This window comes from Myxocyprinus asiaticus, chromosome 17 (genome assembly GCF_019703515.2).
Source record: "Myxocyprinus asiaticus isolate MX2 ecotype Aquarium Trade chromosome 17, UBuf_Myxa_2, whole genome shotgun sequence".
In the NCBI taxonomy this organism is placed as follows: Eukaryota; Metazoa; Chordata; class Actinopteri; order Cypriniformes; family Catostomidae; genus Myxocyprinus; species Myxocyprinus asiaticus.
Genome location: NC_059360.1, coordinates 6235778 through 6257782, shown reverse-complemented (window position 1 = coordinate 6257782; position 22005 = coordinate 6235778). Strand labels below are relative to the sequence as shown.

The 22005-nt window shown below is 38.6% G+C and overlaps 1 protein-coding gene across 5 annotated transcripts in view; it reads left to right on the top strand.

The window, feature by feature from the left end:
• ralgapa2 (Ral GTPase activating protein catalytic subunit alpha 2) overlaps nt 1-22005 on the top strand; it is a 288715-nt gene that overhangs the window by 90900 nt on the left and 175810 nt on the right. For all 5 annotated transcript variants that reach the window (XM_051722406.1, XM_051722405.1, XM_051722403.1 and 2 more), the window contains exon 4: nt 19667-19724. In XM_051722406.1, the coding sequence (XP_051578366.1) occupies nt 19667-19724 (58 nt within the window). The remainder of the gene's footprint in view (nt 1-19666; nt 19725-22005) is intronic.

Sequence of the window (22005 nt, the reverse complement as noted above, 5' to 3'; positions counted from 1 at the left end):
CAGTAATAGACATATAACTGTGGGCCTCCCATAATTCTCCACCTCTGTTACAGCTGATCTTCATCTTATAATGCACATGAATAATCATGTGTCTTTTACTGAAAAGCATTACATTAAATATATGGAAAATGATGACAACTGTGGGAGATCCTACTATTTATAGAGGGACTATTAATACAATGAAACCATCAGCAACAGTGGGAAATAAAAAATGATATGATGCCAAGTTTTTAGAAACCCAAATGTTAAATTGCATACATCAAATGGTATTAAAAGTAGTACATACAGTACACATAACGCACAATAAAATATAATAAGCATGCACAGTACGTGGAAAAATACCAGTAAAATTAACCTTCAAATGAAAAATAGCAAACCTATATAGGCTATAATTATAATATTAATAGAATATGAATGTTAATACATATTATGAAGTGCAAACAAATAACAGTATAGCTGCAATTACGGGGCCAAGCACTAGCATGGCAACCACTGCACAACACAAAGATCACATAGAGTACATATGACACACACACCAAAGTAACACCAACTTGCATCTTGCCTTAAGGCAGGATCGAACCAGAATCTTCCTGTTTGACATTTAATGGCTCTCATCACTACTCCACTTAGTTGCTGGGCTAAAAGCCACCAAAAGGAACAATCTGAGCTAAGAAGTTTTTTTTTTTTTTTTTTTTTTTTTTTTGTGCAGACAAGCACAGCAGTCACCATTATAAATGTAATGGTCATGTGACTTTTCTTCAAAGATCAAAATAAAAAAATATTTGGTGAAAAGCCCAGCAACTGTTCAGTTTATTTGAAATCCTACAATACTTTCTTAAGACATATCACTTCAATAGAGCTCAGAAGAACCATGATAAGATGATGAATACCAAAAATTATACCTGCAAGATGAAATGATCTGTGATAAGCTCTGCAACTATTCAGTAAGCACAATACAAAGACCTTCAGAACAATATAACATCAACTCTAACACTGGTGCTAGTGGGAATCAAACCCAGGACCTTTGAAACTATAAACCAGTGCTTTAACACAATGAGCCACTCAGTTGACATGCCCACTGAATGGCAAAGAGACTTCCTGAGGTAAGAGTCAGCACACAAGTGTGGGTTATCTTTTGAACTATAGGTGGTGCTGTCTCCAAACTGCTTAAGTATCATGAGGACATGATGCATACCAATTTTCTTTGAAATCCGACAATGTATTTAAAAGATATATAATTTTTTTATATATGTCAGTATGGTGGAGAGGCAGTATGGCCGATATGGGAAAATCAGATATCAAATTCAAGGCTCTGATGCTGGCATACAGAACAGTTACTGGGTCTGCACCAGCATACCTAAAATCATTTATGCAGAGCTACGCGCCCACTAGAAGTCTGCGGTCGGCTAAGGAACATCGCCTTGTTGTACCAACACAAAGAGGCACCAAAACACTTTCCCGGACGTTCAGCTTCATCATACCACGTTGGTGGAACGACCTTCCCAACTCCATCCGTGAAGCTGACTCACTCTCTGTCTTCAAAAAACGACTAAAAACACATCTTTTCCATGAGCACTTAACCAGTCATTAAAAAAAAAAAAAAAAAAAAAAAAAAATTGTTGCACTTTATTCTATTTTGAATACTATTATGATGCTAGTGATACTTTGTAATATAGCACTTTTCATACCACTGTCTCCTAAGATGATTCGCTTATGTTTTCCTCTCTTGTAAGTCGCTTTGGATAAAAGCGTCTGCCAAATGAATAAATGTAAATGTAAATGTAAATGCATTGAAATCTGCATGACCTAAGGAATCCACAGACAGCATAATCCATGTTTCTAGGAGATATGGTCCAAAAGTTATGGGCAAAAAAAGCCACCCCAAATTTTGATATGGGGGCTATTCATGACCACCCCTATCAGTGTGCCAAATTTCATCATTTTCCTATATACGGTTCATAGACTCCCAGCCAGAATAATAATAATAATTCTAACAGATATATTAGGTGCCATTGCACCTTTGGTGCTTGGCCCCTAATAACAGTCGACCTATTAAACATTAATGTGGGTGAGAGAGGTCTAATATGAATGTTTAATTAGGCTTTTACAAGTACGGTAAAACTTTATAGTTTTATGAAATTAAAACTCACGCATTGATTCAGTATGTTTTTCATCAAGCAAACTTTCCGTCCTAAACTAATGCAGCACCTATCACTATAACGAGTCAAGACGACTTTTAAATGCTCGTTCGCAGTCATTAAAACTTCAAGTTCTGTGTCACTGAAATATGGAGCCCCATTCTTCTTTCCATGGTGACTTGTGGACTCTCGCTGCATTGGAATATCCATACTTCCCTACTATATAGTATGACAAAAACAGTATGCCAATGGAGTAGTACATCCGAATCCACAGTATTGATGAAGGAGTAAGTGAGAAATACCCGGATGACCTACTATTTCCAGCAAAATGTTGAAGTGCAGATCGACTGGACACTTAATGATCCCATAATCCTTCAGGAGCTGGAACCTCAAAACGCTGGATTTAAAGGAACGGCGGTGAATCACAAAGCAAACAGCTCTTCTCAACTGTAAGTGCTATATACAAAGATAATTGTTCCTTGTGCTTAAATGGTGCTTGTTTAACAAAACCAAAGCAGATAGTATTCGCAGTTGTTGTTCTTATGTCAAATATTCGGGTCACTATACAATGCCCATGTCCCGGGTGAAGTATGTCCGAAATCTATTCATACTACTCGCATGCATACCTAAAAGAACGTACAGTTTTACCATCCGAGAAGTGTATCCTTCATCAAATACAGTACATAGTGTGACAGTACGTGGTTTCGGACGCAGCTTCTAGGTTTCAAACTGAGGGTTGAGTGAAGTAACCCAATATTGGTATTCAGGAATCAATAAATGAAAGTAAGCAATGCTTGGTTTAACCAACTCAGAGTTCAGGGATTATGTCAGAGTTGGATAACTCTGCTTTCTGGAATACCCCCTGGATGATGAATGAGAGCACTGTTATCACTCTTGATATTCATTAGCTTAAGGCAGTGTCTTTAGCATCCAGATGGGCACATAATGGCGGCTTCCTCTCCACCCGCAGTGTGCTGTGAACTGCCCGTCTCACAATCACAGGTGCCACACGTGCACACACACACACACACACACACACACACACACACACACACACAAAGAGCCTCTTATGGCAGGAGGGAGGCAGTTGGCACAACAAGACACGCATTTGCATGGTGTTTCCATCTCCTCTTAAAGCATTTTAGCCCAAACATCTCTCTGAAGAGCCACATGAAGTCTGAAATGGTCCTGTTATGACCAGCTTAAAGGAATCATTCATCCAAAAATTTAAATTGTCATAATTTACACTCTCATGTTCCAAACCTGTGTGACTTTATTTTTTCTGTGGACCTCCAAAGAAGATGTTTAGCCTGGCTGCTACAGTATTTGTCCTAATTGCTATTTTCCCAACAGTAAAAGTGAAATGGGGATGACTCCAAAAATTATGACCATAAAAGTGTCATAAAATTGGTCCATAAGCCCTATAATTTTATGGGAGGCATTTTGAATTCGCTGAAAATCTTAAATTCTGTATTATCTCTCGAATGTCAGTCCTGTTCGTGTACATTCATAAATATGAAGACGCGTTGCACAAGGTTTGAGGTCAATGACAAGACGTGCAAAAACCAAAGACGTTCAATGTCATTGGAGTAAAACCCTTGTGCAACATTTTGTGACGCGGCACATATGAATGTACACAAACATGTTTTACAGTTGTAGTGGATTTTATTCAAGTTCTGTAAAAAAAAAGATTGGTAGATATATATATATATATATATATATATATATATATATATATATATATATAATATTAGGGATGGGGGAAAAAATTTATTCACATATGAAACGCGATTCTATCTTGTACCGATTCGAATCGATTCACAAATTTAACAAATCTATTTTCTAAATGTTAGTTAATAACGTGATGTTGTCAGAACAAAAAATGCGGAAGTCAACTGCAAGAGCAGTGCAGCACCCGGACAGTTTAGAGAGCACACACCTCACGCCGTGAGCAGGAAGTGCAGCAGCAGTGGATTATCCGCGAGCCATGGAGGAGGAAAAACAAATACATCCTGCCCCATTTTCAGTGAGGGCAAGCGTTTGGACAAACATTGGCTTTTATCATCTCCAGGGAAAGGAGGAGCTTGACGAGACTTATGCAGTATGCAAGCTTTGTAAAGCGAAGGTGAAGTATGTTGGGAACACTACAAACATGAGGACTCAAATCGAATGCAATGTCATCGAACACTATCATCCAGAGATGAAAGACGCGGAACAAAAACAAGTTGCAAACATTCCGGTCAGCCAACGCACTCTGCAACAATTTTCTAAACTTCCAGCCAACTCTGAACTGGCAAAGAAAATAACTGTCAGTAGCTTATTTCATTTCAAAAGATCTGCACCCCTACAGCATCATTGATAATGAGCCCAGGTATAGCATACCATCCCGTCGGCTTTTTACTGAGAAAGCTGTACCTCAGCCATACCAAGAGACAAAGATAAAGGTCGCAGAAGCCTTGAAGATGGCAACAAGAGTAGCACACGTGTGATGTGTGGACATCAAGGGCAACTCGGTCATTTGTCACCTTTACCTCTCACTGCATCACTGATAACTGGCAGCTCGTGTCTCGTGGTCTGCAAACAAGAGTAATGCATGAAAGCCACACACCTGCAAATGTCAATGAGATGTTTCAGGCTTTCGCACAGGAATGGCAGCTCACAACCACTGACCTGGTAATAGTTACCGATAACGCTGCTAACTTGTTTGCTCATATCATGTTTGCCGTCTGGATCATGACTGCTGGGGAGGATTCTGAATATCACTGGATTTTTCCACCGCAACCCCATCGCAAATTATGTCCTTGAGGAGAAACAGAGGCTTGCCACCCCACAAGTTGAAGACGATTGTGGCTACAAGATGGAATAGTGCGTTCGAGATGGTAGACAGATTCCTCGAGCAACAACCTGCCATTTGCTGCTCTCCTCTCTCCTCAGGTGAGAAAATGTGGAGCCGACATCTGCACAGTAAATGAAGTGGACGTCACCAATGTAGAAGAAATGGCAATGGCCCTCAAGCCAATGAAAGAGGCAACCAACATAATGTCGGAGGACAGCACACCAACATTGTCCATGATAGCTCCACTGCATGCGCAGCTACTCCATGACACAGAAGCAGGTTTTGTGGTGGTGATGCACCAATCGTCCGGGAAATCAAACAGGCTATCCATGAAGATCTGGCCAAGACATACAAGAGTGTGGTGGAGAACAATATTCTCCACACAGCCTCTACCATCAACCCCAGGTTTAAAGCCCTGCCTTTCCTCTCCCAGGATGAAGAACAGGACATATACTCCAAGGTGATTGCTGAGGCTGCAGCACTTGAGGTAATTCTAAGTGTTGAAAAATATGATTTGCACTGCATCATAATTGTTTAATAACTTAACTTAAAATACAGATTTCGTAAGAACAACCACCATACATTTGTGTATGTGTATGATAATTAGGTGTATGTGTGTGTCGTGGAGAATAGATTTTTCCATTTTTCAGGTATATCCTATTTTATCATTAATAATAAAAGTATAGAAAAATATGATTTGCACATCATAATTGTTTGCTTAATAACTATACAGATTTCATAAGCACAACCATACATTGTGTGTGTGTGATAAATAGGTGTATGAGTGTCATGTAGAGAATAGATACACCAATTTATCAGGTGTATCCAATTTTATCTTAGGGAAAGGGACCCTAGTTGAAATACAAGATAATAACACTGAATTTGGAATTCAAAGATGAGGCTTTGTTGACTGTTTTCTGTGGTCTTTCACTGCAGCAGGAGGAGCCTGAGGACAGTGCTAAGGAGCCAAATAGCCCAGATAAAGGCCTAGATGAAGGCCCTGCCCCCAAAAGAAGAACATCTGCACTGGTGAATCTATTGGGCAAGACATTCACTAATGACAGAGTTGTCCCTAAATCTGCCAACACCAGAGCTGAGGAAGAGATGAAGAAGTATCTGGAGGCCTCCCCACTATCGCTCTCAGAAAACTTCCCCCAGCTGGTGGAGGTCCCACGAGACTGTCTTTACCCTCCGGGCCAAGTTGGCTAAGCGCATCTATACATCCCTGGTACTAGTGTTGGGGCAGAGAAGGTAGTCTCCACTGCCAGAGACATAGTAAATGCACAGCGGAGCACACTCGCTCCAGAACATTTAGACCAGCTTCTGTTTCTACAAAAGAACCTAGGCATTCCAGTCAGTGGTGGACAGTAAAGTAAACTCCAGTTTACATTTCAAAAGTCAACAAGTTACAGCACTTTACAGCAAAATGTAGCAGTTCTTGTTTGTTCTGATAGCATTTTGTATCTAAATCTAGCAGCTCTTATTTGATTTTATTTGTTAATGTATTTGAATTTGCTGAAAAGATATGCAAAAAGCATTTATCATTTTATTTATTTTATTTACCAGTTTTATCTTTGAAAAAGTTTTTATTTTTGTATTAAGAAATTTTGTATATATACTGTGTATATACAAATATATATATACACTACCGATCAAAAGTTTTGAAACACTTGACTGAAATGTTTCTCATGATCTTAAAAATCTTTTGATCTGGAGGCGTATGCTTAAATGTTTGAAATTAGTTTTGTAGACAAAAATATAATTGTGCCACCATATTAATTTATTTCATTATAAAACTCAAATTTAATAATAATTATTTTTTTTTTTTTTTTTTTGGAAATTGATGACTTGGACCAAATAATAAAGAAAAGCAACATAGATGGGAACTCCTTCAATACTGTTTAAAAAGCATCTCAGGGTGATACCTCAAGAAGTTGGTTGAGAAAATGTCAAGAGTACATGTCTGCAAATTCTAGGCAAAGGGTGACTACTTTGAAGATGCTAAAATATAACACAGTTTTGATTTATTTTGGATTTTGTTTAGTCACAACACAATTCCCATAGTTCCATTTATGTTATTCCATAGTTTTGATGACTTTACTATTATTCTAATAATTCTAAAAATATATAATAAAGAATGAGTAAGTGTTTCAAAACTTTTGACCGGGTGTATGTGTGTGTGTGCGTGTGTGTGTATATATTATACGTATGTTTGTATGTATACTGTATATACACTGTATATTTCTTAGAAGAAAATGTTTGTCTAGAATTTTAAGTCAAAATGAAATAAAAATAGACCCAATTTACTTTCTTTATACATGTTCCTGGTCTTATTGTATTATACAAAATTCATCTGTGAGTTTTATTCCAAAGAAATAATCATAATCTTATCAAAATGTAAACGACTTGCTCCACCTCTGAAACAACATTCCTGCTGATGTTATCAAGCCCTCTTATGTCACAGCCCATCAAACCATTTGCCATAAAGAGACCACTTTTCACGATTCAATCAGTTTTTAGTGGATAAAATCAAGTAAAATGCATATATTCTTTGCTAAGTCATGACTTTAGCATCTGTGAGAAACTTGTTGGGGTCCCTGATCTAGTTTTGCTGGACCGTTCCTGAACACTGTGGTGTCAGACTGTTCTGTCTGTCGCCCCACAACATCATCAGTCCTCTCGGCCCTTGACCCATCATCTTATTTATTTTGCCTCATTTCTCAAGCCCATTTGACTGGTCTAACCCAAGGTTGGCTTGGCTTGGCTTTTGCGTCAATGTGAGTTTTGCCTCCAGTGAATAAAGAAAACTGATGGACATGTTCCTTTGACCTCGTCAGACTAGAATGTAACCCCATGAGAATGTATTAATATGATGCCAGCAACTTTTCCAAATTTTTGAAGCATGTAATCAGTGTATAACCATGTCCATGTTCTCACAAGCAGAGCTGATTGGCCATAATCTTTGATGTCCATTTAGACCCATTTGAACTCTACAGCATGTAAATTGCCCTAAAAGGTCGTAAATAAGAGAACAAGGAGCTGGAACACAGTCTATTCTCAGTGGCTCGCTCTCGATCTTTCTATCATCTTTTACTTCCTCTCTCATCATCAGTCTAAAAGACCTTGAGTAACCCTCCAATTCTGGTAGAATAGATCCACCTGCCTGTGATTGGAAGATTTTTGCAGGCTCGCAGGTTTGTTTGTTTTTTGGTGCTCTTTCTTTGATTCGTTGGATATTAAGCGTATGGAATTTAATATGTAATTTTTGCTGTAGTAAGTGAAACTAATTTCCCCCAGTCAAGTCTTCACATTTTTAGTGGTATTTGTTAGGGCTGTAACCACAATAGACATTGTGGTTGCCCCAAATAATCAAGTATGGCCAAATTGAGTTGTTATCTGGCTAGCTTTTGAAGTTGTCTTTTAGAAAATTCACTTGACATTTTCATGATCATAATTGATCCATAAAACTCAATGTAGTAGAGTGGCTCCATTGTAACTTTTGGTTTGACAAGAAAATGGTCATATATTTTATAATTTATGTATACTTTGCAAATAATTTACAATATATTTGTTTATTTTTTGTAAATAATTCTAACATTTTGACAACAATCGCCTGAGTAAAGTAACATTTCTAGGGGTGTCCCAATTCCGATACTGTATCAAAATCATGTCTGATACTGCGCTCATGTACTCATCTTGTAAAAATGCTCCAATACCAAAAACCGATACCATCTGACTTACGAATGTCATTGTGTAAACATTCAGCACAGAAATTAAAATCACTTTATGTCCTATTATGATTATTGAACTGCAGAGGCTGCGATTTAATGAGATACATATATAATTTGCATGTGCTGCATGCTTCAAAGTGAATTTGTTGTGCCGACACTGGCTGCTTGTACCTTTTAGAGCTCCTTACACTAAAAACACCATCATGAGCATTGAACACTCTGTTTGTAGCAGATGACAGCGAGCAGAGCACTAATTCACTTTGCATCGTGAGGCACATACAGACTACATATTTATTTTATTAAATAGCCTTTTGCTGTTTAATAATAACATTAGGGATGCATTCCACTCTAAAGTGATCCTCCCTATGCAGTATTCCCTTCGAAGAATTTACCATCCACTGTGAGAGCTTTGGAGGGCTGAAAGGTGTGTGGGGTTCAAAAATAATGTTAATTCGGAAATCACCTTTGAAGTAAATTTTATTGGAATTTGATGATTGTTCTCCCTTCGAAGTGCCCTTTGGAGGCTGATTTAACCCAACTGGAATGCAGCGACGTGCTTTTCCGGAGGTGAAGCTACAGTCAAAAACACATAAAACTGAAAGGGCTTCACTCCAAAATAAAAGCTTCTGCCAAATAGGGCTGTTGCGGTGGCAATTTTTTACCACCACGGTTTTAAGGGCCAGTCACCGCCAGTTGTACGGTGGGCGAGGGGGTGCACGCAAATTACGTGTTTATCATTGAAAAAAAGTGCGTCACTGAACAATATCACAAAAATTCCCAAAATGACACAAAAACAAACTTTTTGCATTGGTTTAACATGTCTGTATGTTATTGCACCACACAGCCTATTTTATACATCAGTAACATGTAGGCTACACGTCAATGGCAAAAAATATTCCAGAATGTCAGATTCTGTTAATTTGGCTAAACTCCAATATTCAACACAACTAAATATCACTGAACATCTGGACAATAATTAAATAGGTCAGTTTTACCTTTGCTGGAAGCTTTTCAATTTTTAGATGCTTTTATAAGAATAAAATAAAAATTACAGGAAAAAAGCAACTTTGTCTGGTTTTTAAGAGGATCTCACTTTAGTTATGTTTCCAGCCGCACGGAATACACATCCAGAACTCGGTGTTAATCTCGCATACGAATGTGTTGTTTGATAACGTTAACAAAGACGGGACCATGAGGATAATTGTTAAAATTTTAATTCAAACATTGTTGATAAAAATATGACAAGAAATAAACAGCACTGCAAGATATTACCAATGCACTGACAATGTTTTAGAAGAAGAAAAACCTTGTGAACATGATTCTGTTTTCAGGCAGACTGATAAAGTCTGGTTTGCTTCTACTCTCGGAAGTTCCATCAAATCAGCCAATCAGATTTGCGCTGAATGTTTAGAGAAAGTGTTTTTCAATTTTGTGTACTATGTGCATCAGACGGTTAGTGCATGGACTGTGGGTGGTCCATGGGTGTGTCATCTGAGGCTGAGACTACTCCAATGGTAGGAACAATCCTTGTTATGAAATTTACGTACAGGTCGGGGGCATGATTAATTGCGGGGTTTGTTTATGCGTTATTATTCATATAATTAATCACACAAAATTAACACATTAAATCGATAACCCTAATTTCATTAAATCGAAGAAAGGCCTCGAATCATACAGTATCTAAGGACCAGAATATCATAGAGACTTGGTGGTAGGCTCTTTTGTCCAGTAAGCAACTTCCCAGACATCCCATTACACCCCCCCGCCCGTATACAATGTACTGAATGTTGCCAAAGCATTCTTTAACAAAAAATAAAACAAACAGAAAAAAATGAGGAAAAAAAAAAAAAAAAACGTATTACATAAAGTCAAATAATAATAATCATACAGGTAAGTGCACAAAATGTAAAGAAAAGTAACTACAGAGAACAATGAGTAACAGTAACTCCCAGGATGTTTTTACAAAATTCAAGGTGGAAATTTTCAATTGAACTTTTGTCCCAGGATTCATAATTTACTTTATATTTGGGTTCCCAGATTTGCCATACAGAAGGATGGGTTTGATGACACTGTCAAATATTTTCAGCCACAGTTTGATTGTGGGGTTTAATTTGAAAAATATTTTTCTTACACTGTAAAATGCCCTACAAGCCTTGTCTGATACATCATTTACAGCCATATCAAACTGACCATAAGCCGAGATTGTTAGACCTAAATAACCGTAACTGGTAACATGGCTAAGAATTTCTCCACCAAATGTAAAAACACATTTTTTGTCTTTAAGACTATTTTTCTTTTGAAAAATTAGGACTTTGGACTTGTCCATGTTTGTTGGTAAGGCCCAGTTAATGCAGTACATTTCTAGAATTGAGAGGCTTTCACGTAATCCCCCCTCAGTAGGGGAGAGCAGCAGTAGGTCGTCTGCGTATAGAAGACATTTAATTTCTCTGTCCTCTAGAGTGAGTCCAGGGCAAGAAGAGTTTTGAAGCATTGTGGCCAATTCATTTATATAAATATTAAATAAAGTTGGCTTAGGCTGCAGCCTTGACAAACTCCCTTATTTTGGCTGAAATATTCAGTTCTTTTGTTGTGTATTTTAATGCTGCATTTGTTGTCTTTGTACATGTCCTTAATCATAAACCTTTCCTCCTGTTCCACTCTGAATCAGTTTTAGGAAGAGACCGTTATGCCAAACTGAATCAAATGTTGTTGTTTAAATCAATGAAGCAACCAGATATTTTTCCTTGTTTTGTTTGGTGGACATGCTTGTGTACAAGTGTGTTCAGTGTGTAGATATGATCACTTGTTTTCATGAATTCAGTTTGACAGTTGTTTAAAATCTTGTGTTCCTGGAGATATTGGGTTAATCTGTCATTCATAATTCAGCAGAATAGTTTGCCAAGGTTGCTGCTCAATGAAATGCCCCTATAGTTTGGGATAAATGTGTCACCTTGTTTGAAGATTGGGGTGATTTGACTTTCTTTCCAATTCTCAGGAAAGTGTCCTGATTTTAAGAGCAAATTGAGGAATTGAGAATGGCCTCATTCAGTTTGGGGCTGCCATGTTTCAACATCTCATTGCAAATTCCATCTGAACCATTAGATTAGATCCTTTAGTGATATGGGGTGTCCAAATGATTTAATTGTTTTAATTGTATTGTGTATTCTAGTTGATGTAGTTGGCAGGTCATATTTTTTGGGGGGTGGAGTTTAGTTCACTTTGTGTGTAAAGGTTTCCAAAATGTTCTGTCCAGGATCACAGATGGGAATTTGTTGTTCTTTTTTGGACTTATTTAAATTGTTCTATAATTCCCAGAATACATTTTGATCAACTGCTTCCTCAATCTTGTTGATCTTTGTTGTCATATGTTCAGCTCTTTTGCTTTTTAGCAGTGACTTGTACTTTTTAAGAATTTGTTGATAGGTGGCATGTGTTTTTTGGTTTGCGGGGTCTCTGTTTTTGATTTGATAACAATCGTAGTTCTTTTCTTGACATTTGACATTCTTTGTCAAACCAGTCAGTTTTAAAAAATTAATTTTTACTCCTGTTCATTTAGATTTTTTTTTTCAATGATTTGCTGGCAATTGTGAAAAAGATTGTATTTAATTGATTGTTGCCATATTGATGCTTTTCTCATCTTCTCCAAATGTGGTGAAGAGAAACACATCTATCATGTTCTCAGCATAAATGCTCGCTCTCTCTGTCTTCTCTAAAAAAAAAAAAATAATAATAAAAAAAATGTAGACTGTTGAAAACAAGCTAATAAAGTTGGACAATTGATCATAAAATAATACAGACATGATCCTATCATAAAGCATGTCAGTCATATTCATGGCATGAGATAAATGTGGTTTATTGTGTGTTTCCATTGTTCTATTAATTTTATTTGATTATTTGATTTGATTTGTTTTGGGTCTGTGCTAAAGTATGCTAAATATTCAAATCAATCAAATCAAATCACTTTATTGACACACAGCCATATACACAAGTGCAATGGTGTGTGAAATTCTCTCAAATAATAACATACACTGTACAGTATACAATACGCTGTTTTTGTTTTTTTTGTTTTTTTTTTTTACTATATAGATACACATTATTCAATAAAAATTTAAAATTAAAATATAAAAAAAGTATATATATATATATATATATATATATATATATATATATATATATATATATATATATAGAATGTACAGTATTGTACTGTATTGACATTCAGGCTGTCGGTTGATAGTCAGTTGTTAAGAGAGAACATAATATAATAATAATAATAATATAATTTATAATAGTACGGTGTGAGATATAAGAGTAAGGGTAATAAAGTGCAGTGCTGATGTATTTTGATCGTGGGAGATCAAGAGTTCAGAAGTCTGATTGCTTGGGGGAAGAAGCTATCATGGAGTCGGCTGGTGTGGGTCCTGATGCTGCGATACCGCCTACCTGATGGTAGCAGTGAGAACAGCCCATGGCTCGGGTGGCTGGAGTCTCTGATGATCCTCCGAGCTTTTTTCACACACCGCCTTGTATATATTTCCTGGAGGGAGGGAAGCTCACCTCCGATGATGTGTCTGGCAGTTCGCACCACCCTTTGCAGTGCTTTGCGGTTGTGGGCGGTGCTATTGCCGTACCAGGCGGAGATACAGCCAGTCAGGATGCTCTCCACAGTGCAGGTGTAGAACCGTGTGAGGATGTGGCAGTTCATTCCAAACTTCCTCAGCCGTCTCAGGAAGAAGAGGCGCTGATGAGCCTTCTTCACAACGACTTCAGTGTGGATGGACCATGTGAGTTCCTCAGTGATGTGGACACCCAGGAACTTGAAGCTGCTGACTCTCTCCACTGGTGCTCCATTGATGGTGATGGGACTGTGTTCTCTGTCTTTTCTTCTGAAGTCCACCACAAGCTCCTTTGTCTTACTGACGTTGAGGGAGAGGTTGTGCTCCTGACACCAGTGTGTCAGAGTGTGCACCTCCTCTCTGTAGGCTGTTTCATCATTGTCAGTGATCAGACCTACCACTGTCGTGTCATCAGCAAACTTAATGATGGCATTGGAGCTATGTGTTGCCACACAGTCAAGTGTGTACAAGGAATACAGGAGTGGGCTGAGAACACAGCCCTGTGGGGCTCCAGTGTTGAGGGTTAGTGATGAGGAGATGTTGCTGCCTATTCTAACCACCTGGCGTCTGCTTGACAGGATGTCCAGGATCCAGCTGCACAGCGAGCTGTTTAAGCCCAGAGCCCGGAGTTTCTCATCTAGCTTGGAGGGCACTATGGTGTTGAATGCTGAGCTGTAGTCTACAAACAACATTCTCACATAAGTGTTCTTTTTTTCCAGGTGGGAGAGAGCAGTGTGTATTGTAGATGCAATGGCATCATCAGTAGAGCGGTTGTTGCGGTAAGCAAACTGCAATGGGTCAAGAGAGAAGGCAGCACAGAGCAGATGTAATCTTTGATTAGTCTCTCAAAACATTTGCTGATGATGGGGGTCAGAGCAACATGACGCCAGTCATTTAAACAAGTTATTTTTGATTGTTTTGGTACAGGCACAATGGTGGATGTTTTAAAGCATGTGGGGACTACAGACAAAGAGAGGGAAAGGTTGAAAATGTCCGTAAAAACACCAGCCAGCTGGTTCGCGCACGCTCTGATGACGCGGCCCGGAATGCCGTCTGGGCCCGCGGCTTTGCGGATATTCACCCGTCGGAAGGATCGGGTTACATCCGCTACAGAGACGGAGAGTGAACTAACCTCTGTAGCTTCGGCCGTGAGAGCTCTCTCCGCGAGGGCGGTGTTATTTCCCTCGAAACGAACATAAAAAGTATTTAGCTCATCCGGTAGAGAGGCAGCGGTGTTCATGGCGGAGTTTTTATTCCCTTTAAAGTCCGTGATGATGTTAATTCCCTGCCACATGCTTCTAGAGTTGGTGGTGTTAAACTGTCCTTCAATCTTGCTCCTGTACTGGCGTTTTGCTGTTTTGATAGTTTTTCGGAGGGCATAACTGGCTTGTTTATGCTCCTCCGCGTTCCCGGAATTAAAAGCGGAGGTCCGCACATTAAGTGCCGCGCGAACATCGCTATTGATCCACGGCTTCTGATTCGGATAGATTCGTACAGTTCTGGTTGGAATCACTTCCTCTACGCACGTTCTGATGAAACACATTACGCTATCAGCGTAAAGCTTGATGTCGTCATCAGAGGCGGACCGGAACATCTCCCAGTCCGTGTGATCAAAACAGTCTTGTAGCATAGAGTCTGATTGGTCCGACCAGCACTGGATCGTTCTGAGGGTGGGTGCCTCCTGTTTCAGTTTCTGCCTGTAAGCGGGCAGAAGCAGAATGGAAGAGTGGTCCGATTTGCCATATGGTGGGCGGGGGAGGGATTTGTAGCCATCCCGGAACGGAGAGTAGCAATGATCCAAAACCTGGTCCCCTCGTGTGTTGAAACTAATGTGCTGGTGATATTTTGGTGCGACTGATTTGAAACTGGCTTTATTAAAGTCCCCAGTCACAATGAATGCGGCCTCAGGGTGCGCGGTTTCCTGCTCACTTATAATCCCATACAGTTCCTTGAGTGCCCGGTCTGTGTCGGCTTGTGGGGGAATGTACACAGCAGTGATAATGACCGCTGTGAATTCCCTCGGTAGCCAGAATGGTCGACACAGAAGCATAAGAAATTCCAGATCAGGAGAGCAGAAAGACTTGATAGAATGTACGTTTCTCTGATCACACCAGGATTTGTTGATCATAAAACATACACCACCTCCTCTGCTTTTACCTGAGAGGTCTTTCGCTCTGTCCGCTCGGTGCTCAGAGAACCCCGCGGGTTCAACGGCTGAGTCTGGAATCTCCGCAGACATCCAAGTTTCTGTTAGGCAGATAATGCAGCAGTCCCTCGTCTCTCATTGGAAAGAGATCCGCGCTTTCAGCTCGCAGAGCTTGTTATCCAGAGACTGAACATTTGCCAGTAAAATAGTGGGTAGCGGGGGTCGATTTGCACGGCGTCTTACTCTGATGAGAACGCCGGCTCTGTTTCCCCTTTTCCTCCTGCGTTTCCGCAGCCGTGCTGCCCAGACAAAGGGCTCTGCTTGCGTGTTTGTAAACAGCGGGTCGGCATTGAGGAATGTGAAGTCCGCTTTTCGCTGTGAGATTGCTGAACCAATGTCCAAAAGTGTTTGTCTGTCGTAGACAATAAGGCAGACAACATCCAAGACAAAAAAACATAAGAATTGTGAACAAAACAAACAAAACATTGCTATGTTGTGTCGGAGCTCGCAACGCAGCAGCCATACTCGGCGCCATCTTGAGTATTAAAATATTGAAAGGTTACCATAGAATACCATAGAATCTTTTTTTTTTCTTCCAGTGAGACTCCACAATATGTTTAACATTATTTTTGCCATCCAGTTTGTTTTGTGTATTACATTTCACATGGGTGTGAATGGCTACATAAGATTCAAACTGTCCATATTTTCCCTTGATTTGAACAAACATACATCAGTGTAAGGGGGTTTAGTTGAAAGGAGGAGGCGAGAACCGGCTTGACAACTTAAATAATAATTTAATAAACAACTTAAACAAACACACAACCAAAACCACACAGTACAGCTGCCTGCAATTCTCTCTCTCTCGAAATGTCGTCTCCGGCCGCCTTTATCCCTCACGCGCCCCATCAGGCTGATTGGGGACCGGGTGTGTCTCATTCCAGCCCTTCCCCGCCCTCCTCGGCTCTACAATCATTTATTCAAGTGCAAGGGCCCATGGGTATTCAACACAGCTGCAATTTTGTACTTCATAATTTTGAGTTAGTTGTACTCAAAGCCACAGTTTAAGGAATGTATATGTTTTGATAAGTTATGATTCTAAAATGTGACATTTCAAATACAACTTTAATACAAATTAATGACAACTTTAGGGTTTAGAGAGCGCCTCTAGTGTTTATTTCACCAGGAAACTGCCACAGTACACACTACGAGTATGTATAGTAACATGATTGTATGTCACAAGGTTGCACGATTTGATTTCACCATAATCAAAACGATTCTTGATTCATAAAAAAAAAAAAAATAAATTCCCTACCCCTAGTTGGCAAGAACATTGCAGTCAAAAAAGCACCCTGTAATAATAGATATCAGTTGCAATCCATACTGACTATAACATCAAATTCAAATAAAATGCAACTTTTTTTATTTCAATCTCAGTGTCTCATCATGCGTCAAAGTGTCCGGGAATTGCCGCTCAAACGTGGTCCTTCAGAAGTTGTGGTGGCATGTGGCAGCTGTAAATCCCAGGCAGTGCGCAGGCCTCCCCACTTCATGGCTAGTGTATTCTCAGTCATGCGTGCAGTTGTGGTAAGCACGCTGAGTACGGATCATGCAGATGAAGGAATGCCTGCGGTAATGCTCCATCCTTATGCCTGGAGATCTGCCGCAGATTAGCAACGACTCTGGCAACCAAACCCGACCATCTCAAATCCACCATTGCAGCGCAGCAGGGGTGCACTTTTCGGCACCGCTGTAAAAGGGAGTGAAGTATTATGGAAACATTTCTCTGCAGACCCCAAGTGTGCAAGCCTAAACAGATTCTGCCGCTGGATATCACCTCCGGTTATTTGTCCCTCATGGCAATGACAGGCTGTAATCCAGAGCTGTCCTACACACATACAGATAGATGCTGTGGATCAATATGGAGGTGTTTGAAGCTCTCATTCTCATGTGTCATCACGTTCCACATCAACACAGGAAGTAAATGAGAATGACACGGTGAGACGGGTGTCTTAGCACTTTGAGTGATGGCTGTCGCATCACTCATGTGATTATAGTGACAGGGAGGGCAACTTACATGTCCTGTTCTTGTTGAGCTTTGTGGCTGACATCCTTCGAGTGTGTTATCAAAAGGACAGACATAATCAGTGACGGACTTGATTTCTTGCTGCCATTCTTTATGCTAATGATGACAAGTAGATGATCTAACTGATTGTCCCATAATGGCATTACCTGTGACATTAAACGTGTCCATCTAAGCCCACTTGTCTCTTTATGTATCACCCAACAGGGACACATTTTACTGTCTGCATTCTCTGTAATGATATGGTGTCAGTAAGAACAGCGCTGTCATGCAGTAGTGAGGTCATAGAATGGAACTCCAGTTGTCAAAACCTGCTGTGGTTAGAAATTAACTGCACAACAAATACAGTGACTATGTTTTAGGCATTACGATATGTCATTTCGGTGCCTGTATATTTTATAGTTGCCATATATATCATTAAATAATATAATATTAATGTACCAACCTACTGGGACTACAAAAATATGCTTTGCACTTTTAAATGTACTGTTAACCACCATAGTTGTACAGGTGGTCAATTGTGTCATGTTTTTTAACATGTTATTTTTATATAATTTATCGCATTGAATTAACATGTTAAAATGCCATAAAAGTAATAAATTAGCACCTCAATGTACATAAAGGGTATAAAAAATAAGAATAAACATAATATAATCAAATGTGATGGGTCACACACTTTTTTACTTCTTTTTACAATATTTTACAGTAAAATTACATGTATTGGCATGTTAAAGTATGATTTTTCACTCTACTAGTTAACCAATTAAAATATTTTTTACTGTAGTATTTTTACAATCTTTTTCTGTTAAACTCAGGAACATTTTTTAGTGTAGTACAAAAAGGTCTTAAATTAGGATAATTCTTGTTTCTTAAAGACTTAAGCAGTCTTGTATGTTGTGGAAGATGGCTTTTTTACATTAGATTAGGGATGGCAATTTTGTAGTCGAGTCTAACCCACAAAAAACGAGTAATCGATTACTTGTAAATTAAAATATCAGTTAAAAATATCAAGTATGACACATACATGACATTTTTATTTTGTTTTATTCACAAACTTTACCAAGAGTGGTTTTAAAATAAGCTTACTTTAACAAATTTTGAACTTGACACTTTGAAAATGAAATGAACAATATGCATTAATAAAATAAAAAATATTTAAAAATAACCTGGAGCTTACATAGTAATCAATACTGAACGGCGTTAGAGTAATGCACATATGTATATAGACTCAGAGTCTACATAAAGGCCATCACAGTTTTATTATTTCACATGTTATTCAGAAATACAAGTAGTGAAAGTTGGCTTTTTATAAAATGTGCCCCGCCTGTGTTCAGATATTTAACATACTGGTCTGATAAGCTTCCAAGTTTCTCGTACCGCTTTGCATTTCCTTTCCACCATAAAGACAGATTCTTGTCCGTTGGTTTGCAGGACTTCAAGAACCGAATATCAATAGTAGAATTCAAAAGGAATCAAAATATTACAAGTATTGCCACACTTGGCTCACTGACACACACACACAGCGTCCCCCAGTGGACTCAGTTGTAACTCCAAGATTTTGTGAGAGATCCAGAGGGAAAGCACAGGATAATTCTGCATTGCCCACGGCAGGCAAATGCACAAATGAAAATAAATTTGCGATATTCAAGTAGTGTTTTTAAAAGTCGATTAGCTGGTACAGGACGAGTACTCAATTAGTCGATTACGCGTGCACATCCCTACTTAAGATGGGAGTCCTTATTTCATACAAACAAAGGTATTCTTCTCAAATCAGTGTCAATAAACAGCGGCTTCCCATTGTGACAGCTTACTCAATATAATGTGACAACAAGCCTCTCTGTAGAGGTAAGACTTTAAGACAAGATTCCAAGGTATATCTATACATAAAATTAACTTTCAAAAATAACCCCACAATGAGAAAAAATCACTTAAATAAAAGCTATGACAACAAGCCCTAGTCTCCCCTACTAAGCTATGGTATTTCTACTACCACACACACTCTCTCTAATGTGTATATTATAATGCTAACACTTCATTGTTTTACTGTGTGTGTTCCACGCAATAATAATGTATCTTGAGTTCAATGTGCTGAATGTCTGTCCTTATATTGTTCCTTCAGAAAATTCTGCAACTTCTACCTGAGAGAATCAACAGCCGATGGCAGTTTCACAGTATAGGTAAGTGACTCTCAGTGCTGTTCACACCACATTTTACATTGAAAGCGTCCATACTACATAATTGTTTTTTTTTTTTAAATTGAACTATTGTAACAGTATCCCTATTTCTTTTTGCATTGTAATGTATGAGTCTGTCTGTATAGTTTTGTGTGTGTCTGCAGTTAAAGCATGTTCAGGAGCAAGTAAGTGTAACCTGGTTTAAATGCTTGGCGTTCTGAGAGAAAATAATTATCTTCAGAGAGAGTAAGAGCAGGAGGTTAATAAATGAGAAATGCAAATGAGAGGCTTCATTTGAAATGCAAATTGCAAAATTAAATTATGCGTCTCGTGGCTTCAGTCACCCATAGAGGAGGACCCTAAGAGGTTGCAATAACCTCAATTAGAGCCCTTTGCTCAGACAGACACATAGACAGACAGACCTATTGAATTTAGTGACAATTGACTAAAAGATTTTTTACTGTGCTGAAGTAATCCTTAAATTGTAACTCTCCTTTGCTGCTAGATGTGATGTGCTTAAGCGTAAAGATCCTTATTCATGTGGTGTTTCTTATATTTTTACCAATTTTTTCACAGCACTTTTCTCGCTAGATCTTCTGTTCTTTAAGACCATACAATATTAAAGGGATAGTTCACCCAAAAATGAAAATTCATTCATTATTTCCTCACCCTCGTCTTGTTCTAAAGCAGTATGACTTTCTATCTTTTTCAGTACGCGTAGGGAGACATTTTGTGAGAAAAAAACAAATCTGCTTAATGATGTCATACAATGGCAGTGGATTGTGACCACCTCTTCAAGCCTCGAAAGGATGCAAAAGTATATTTCAGAAGTCTAATAAATGTGATTCATGCCTTTTTCTGAAGGCATACTATAAGGTTTGGTGAGAAACAAACCGAAATCAAACGTATTATTTAGTTAAAATCTTCACCGACCGTTGCTCTCCTGTGCGCGTTCATGATTGCACGAGAGCCCCTGCTCAGGAGATGGGGCGTTCAAGCAAAAACTCGCTTGTTTGGTACAATCAGACCAGCACAGAGATATTAACAACAGAAAACAAAACAGCTGCACACTAGACTTGCCATGATATCATAATTATCACACCGGTGTGGTGTTCACGTTCAAACCTGCTAACACCGGTATTACCGCTGGTTTGACGCTAAGTGGTACTATGGGGTAATTTTCGTTAAGCAATAGCCTACACAATAACGCAAGGCAGCTTGATTTTGAACTTTGAACTAATTTATTTTAACTAAAAATTCTAATGAAACTGAAAAAAAAAAACAATTAAGTGTTGTTCAACTTTTTGAAAGATGGTTTTTCAACAGTTGTGAAGGGCAACATCTCTTTGGCAACGAACCTACTTCATCCATGCATTCTCTCCATCATGGGCTACCATTCGGGTATTTCGTTGTCCGGGCAAATACATCACTTATTTTGGGTTTTTGTGGGTTTAATGTTGGTGTTTTATGACCTTTTATCTCAGGACCCAGTTTAGCTGCTTCGGAAGGGTAATGACTTTGAACGTGTGTGAATAAATTTGTTTTGTTCCATCCTAGGACTGGGGGATATGCAAGAAATGTGTTCACAATATTTTTATTAAAAAAAATAAAATAATAAATATCACAATATCCAATTACATCATCACCCCCCCCCCCCCCCCCCCGGCTGAGGGATCAGTGAATATTCTTGCTTTAGTGATTTTGCATTAAAATTAATTTATTTAAAGACATTTTTAGATTTTAAATTGCACTTCAAACGACACGAAAAAAGTTATTAAAATAACGAAGTGGTCAAAAAAATACAAAATTCATATATAACCACCTTTCCATTTACCGTCACGCAAGTATCCGTCTGTGACAACAGGCAGAAAATTACTAATACAAATTAAGATCTAAAAACAATTATAAATGTAAACATAATAATTATAATGATGATAATAATCACTGAAATATAAATCATGGTTCGAGGTGAATGTGTTTTTGTATTATTTTATGATTTAATTACAGATGTATAGGCTATATATAAAGTGACCCTGAACTCAAAGCACCTCCTGAGCTGAGATAGTCTGAGGTCATTTGCAGCAATCTCAGATACGATACTATTCTTGCAAAATTTTTAAGAAGGGTTTGTGAGAACCCTTTACATACGCATATTCCACGAGACTGCACGCCTTCGTACAAACAGCACGTCAAACATGGTCATAGACGGCTTTTCTGTCATCTGTTCTAAAAAAATATAAAAAGTGTGTTTTTTCAAGTGTGTGTCTGAGTGTCTAACAGCATT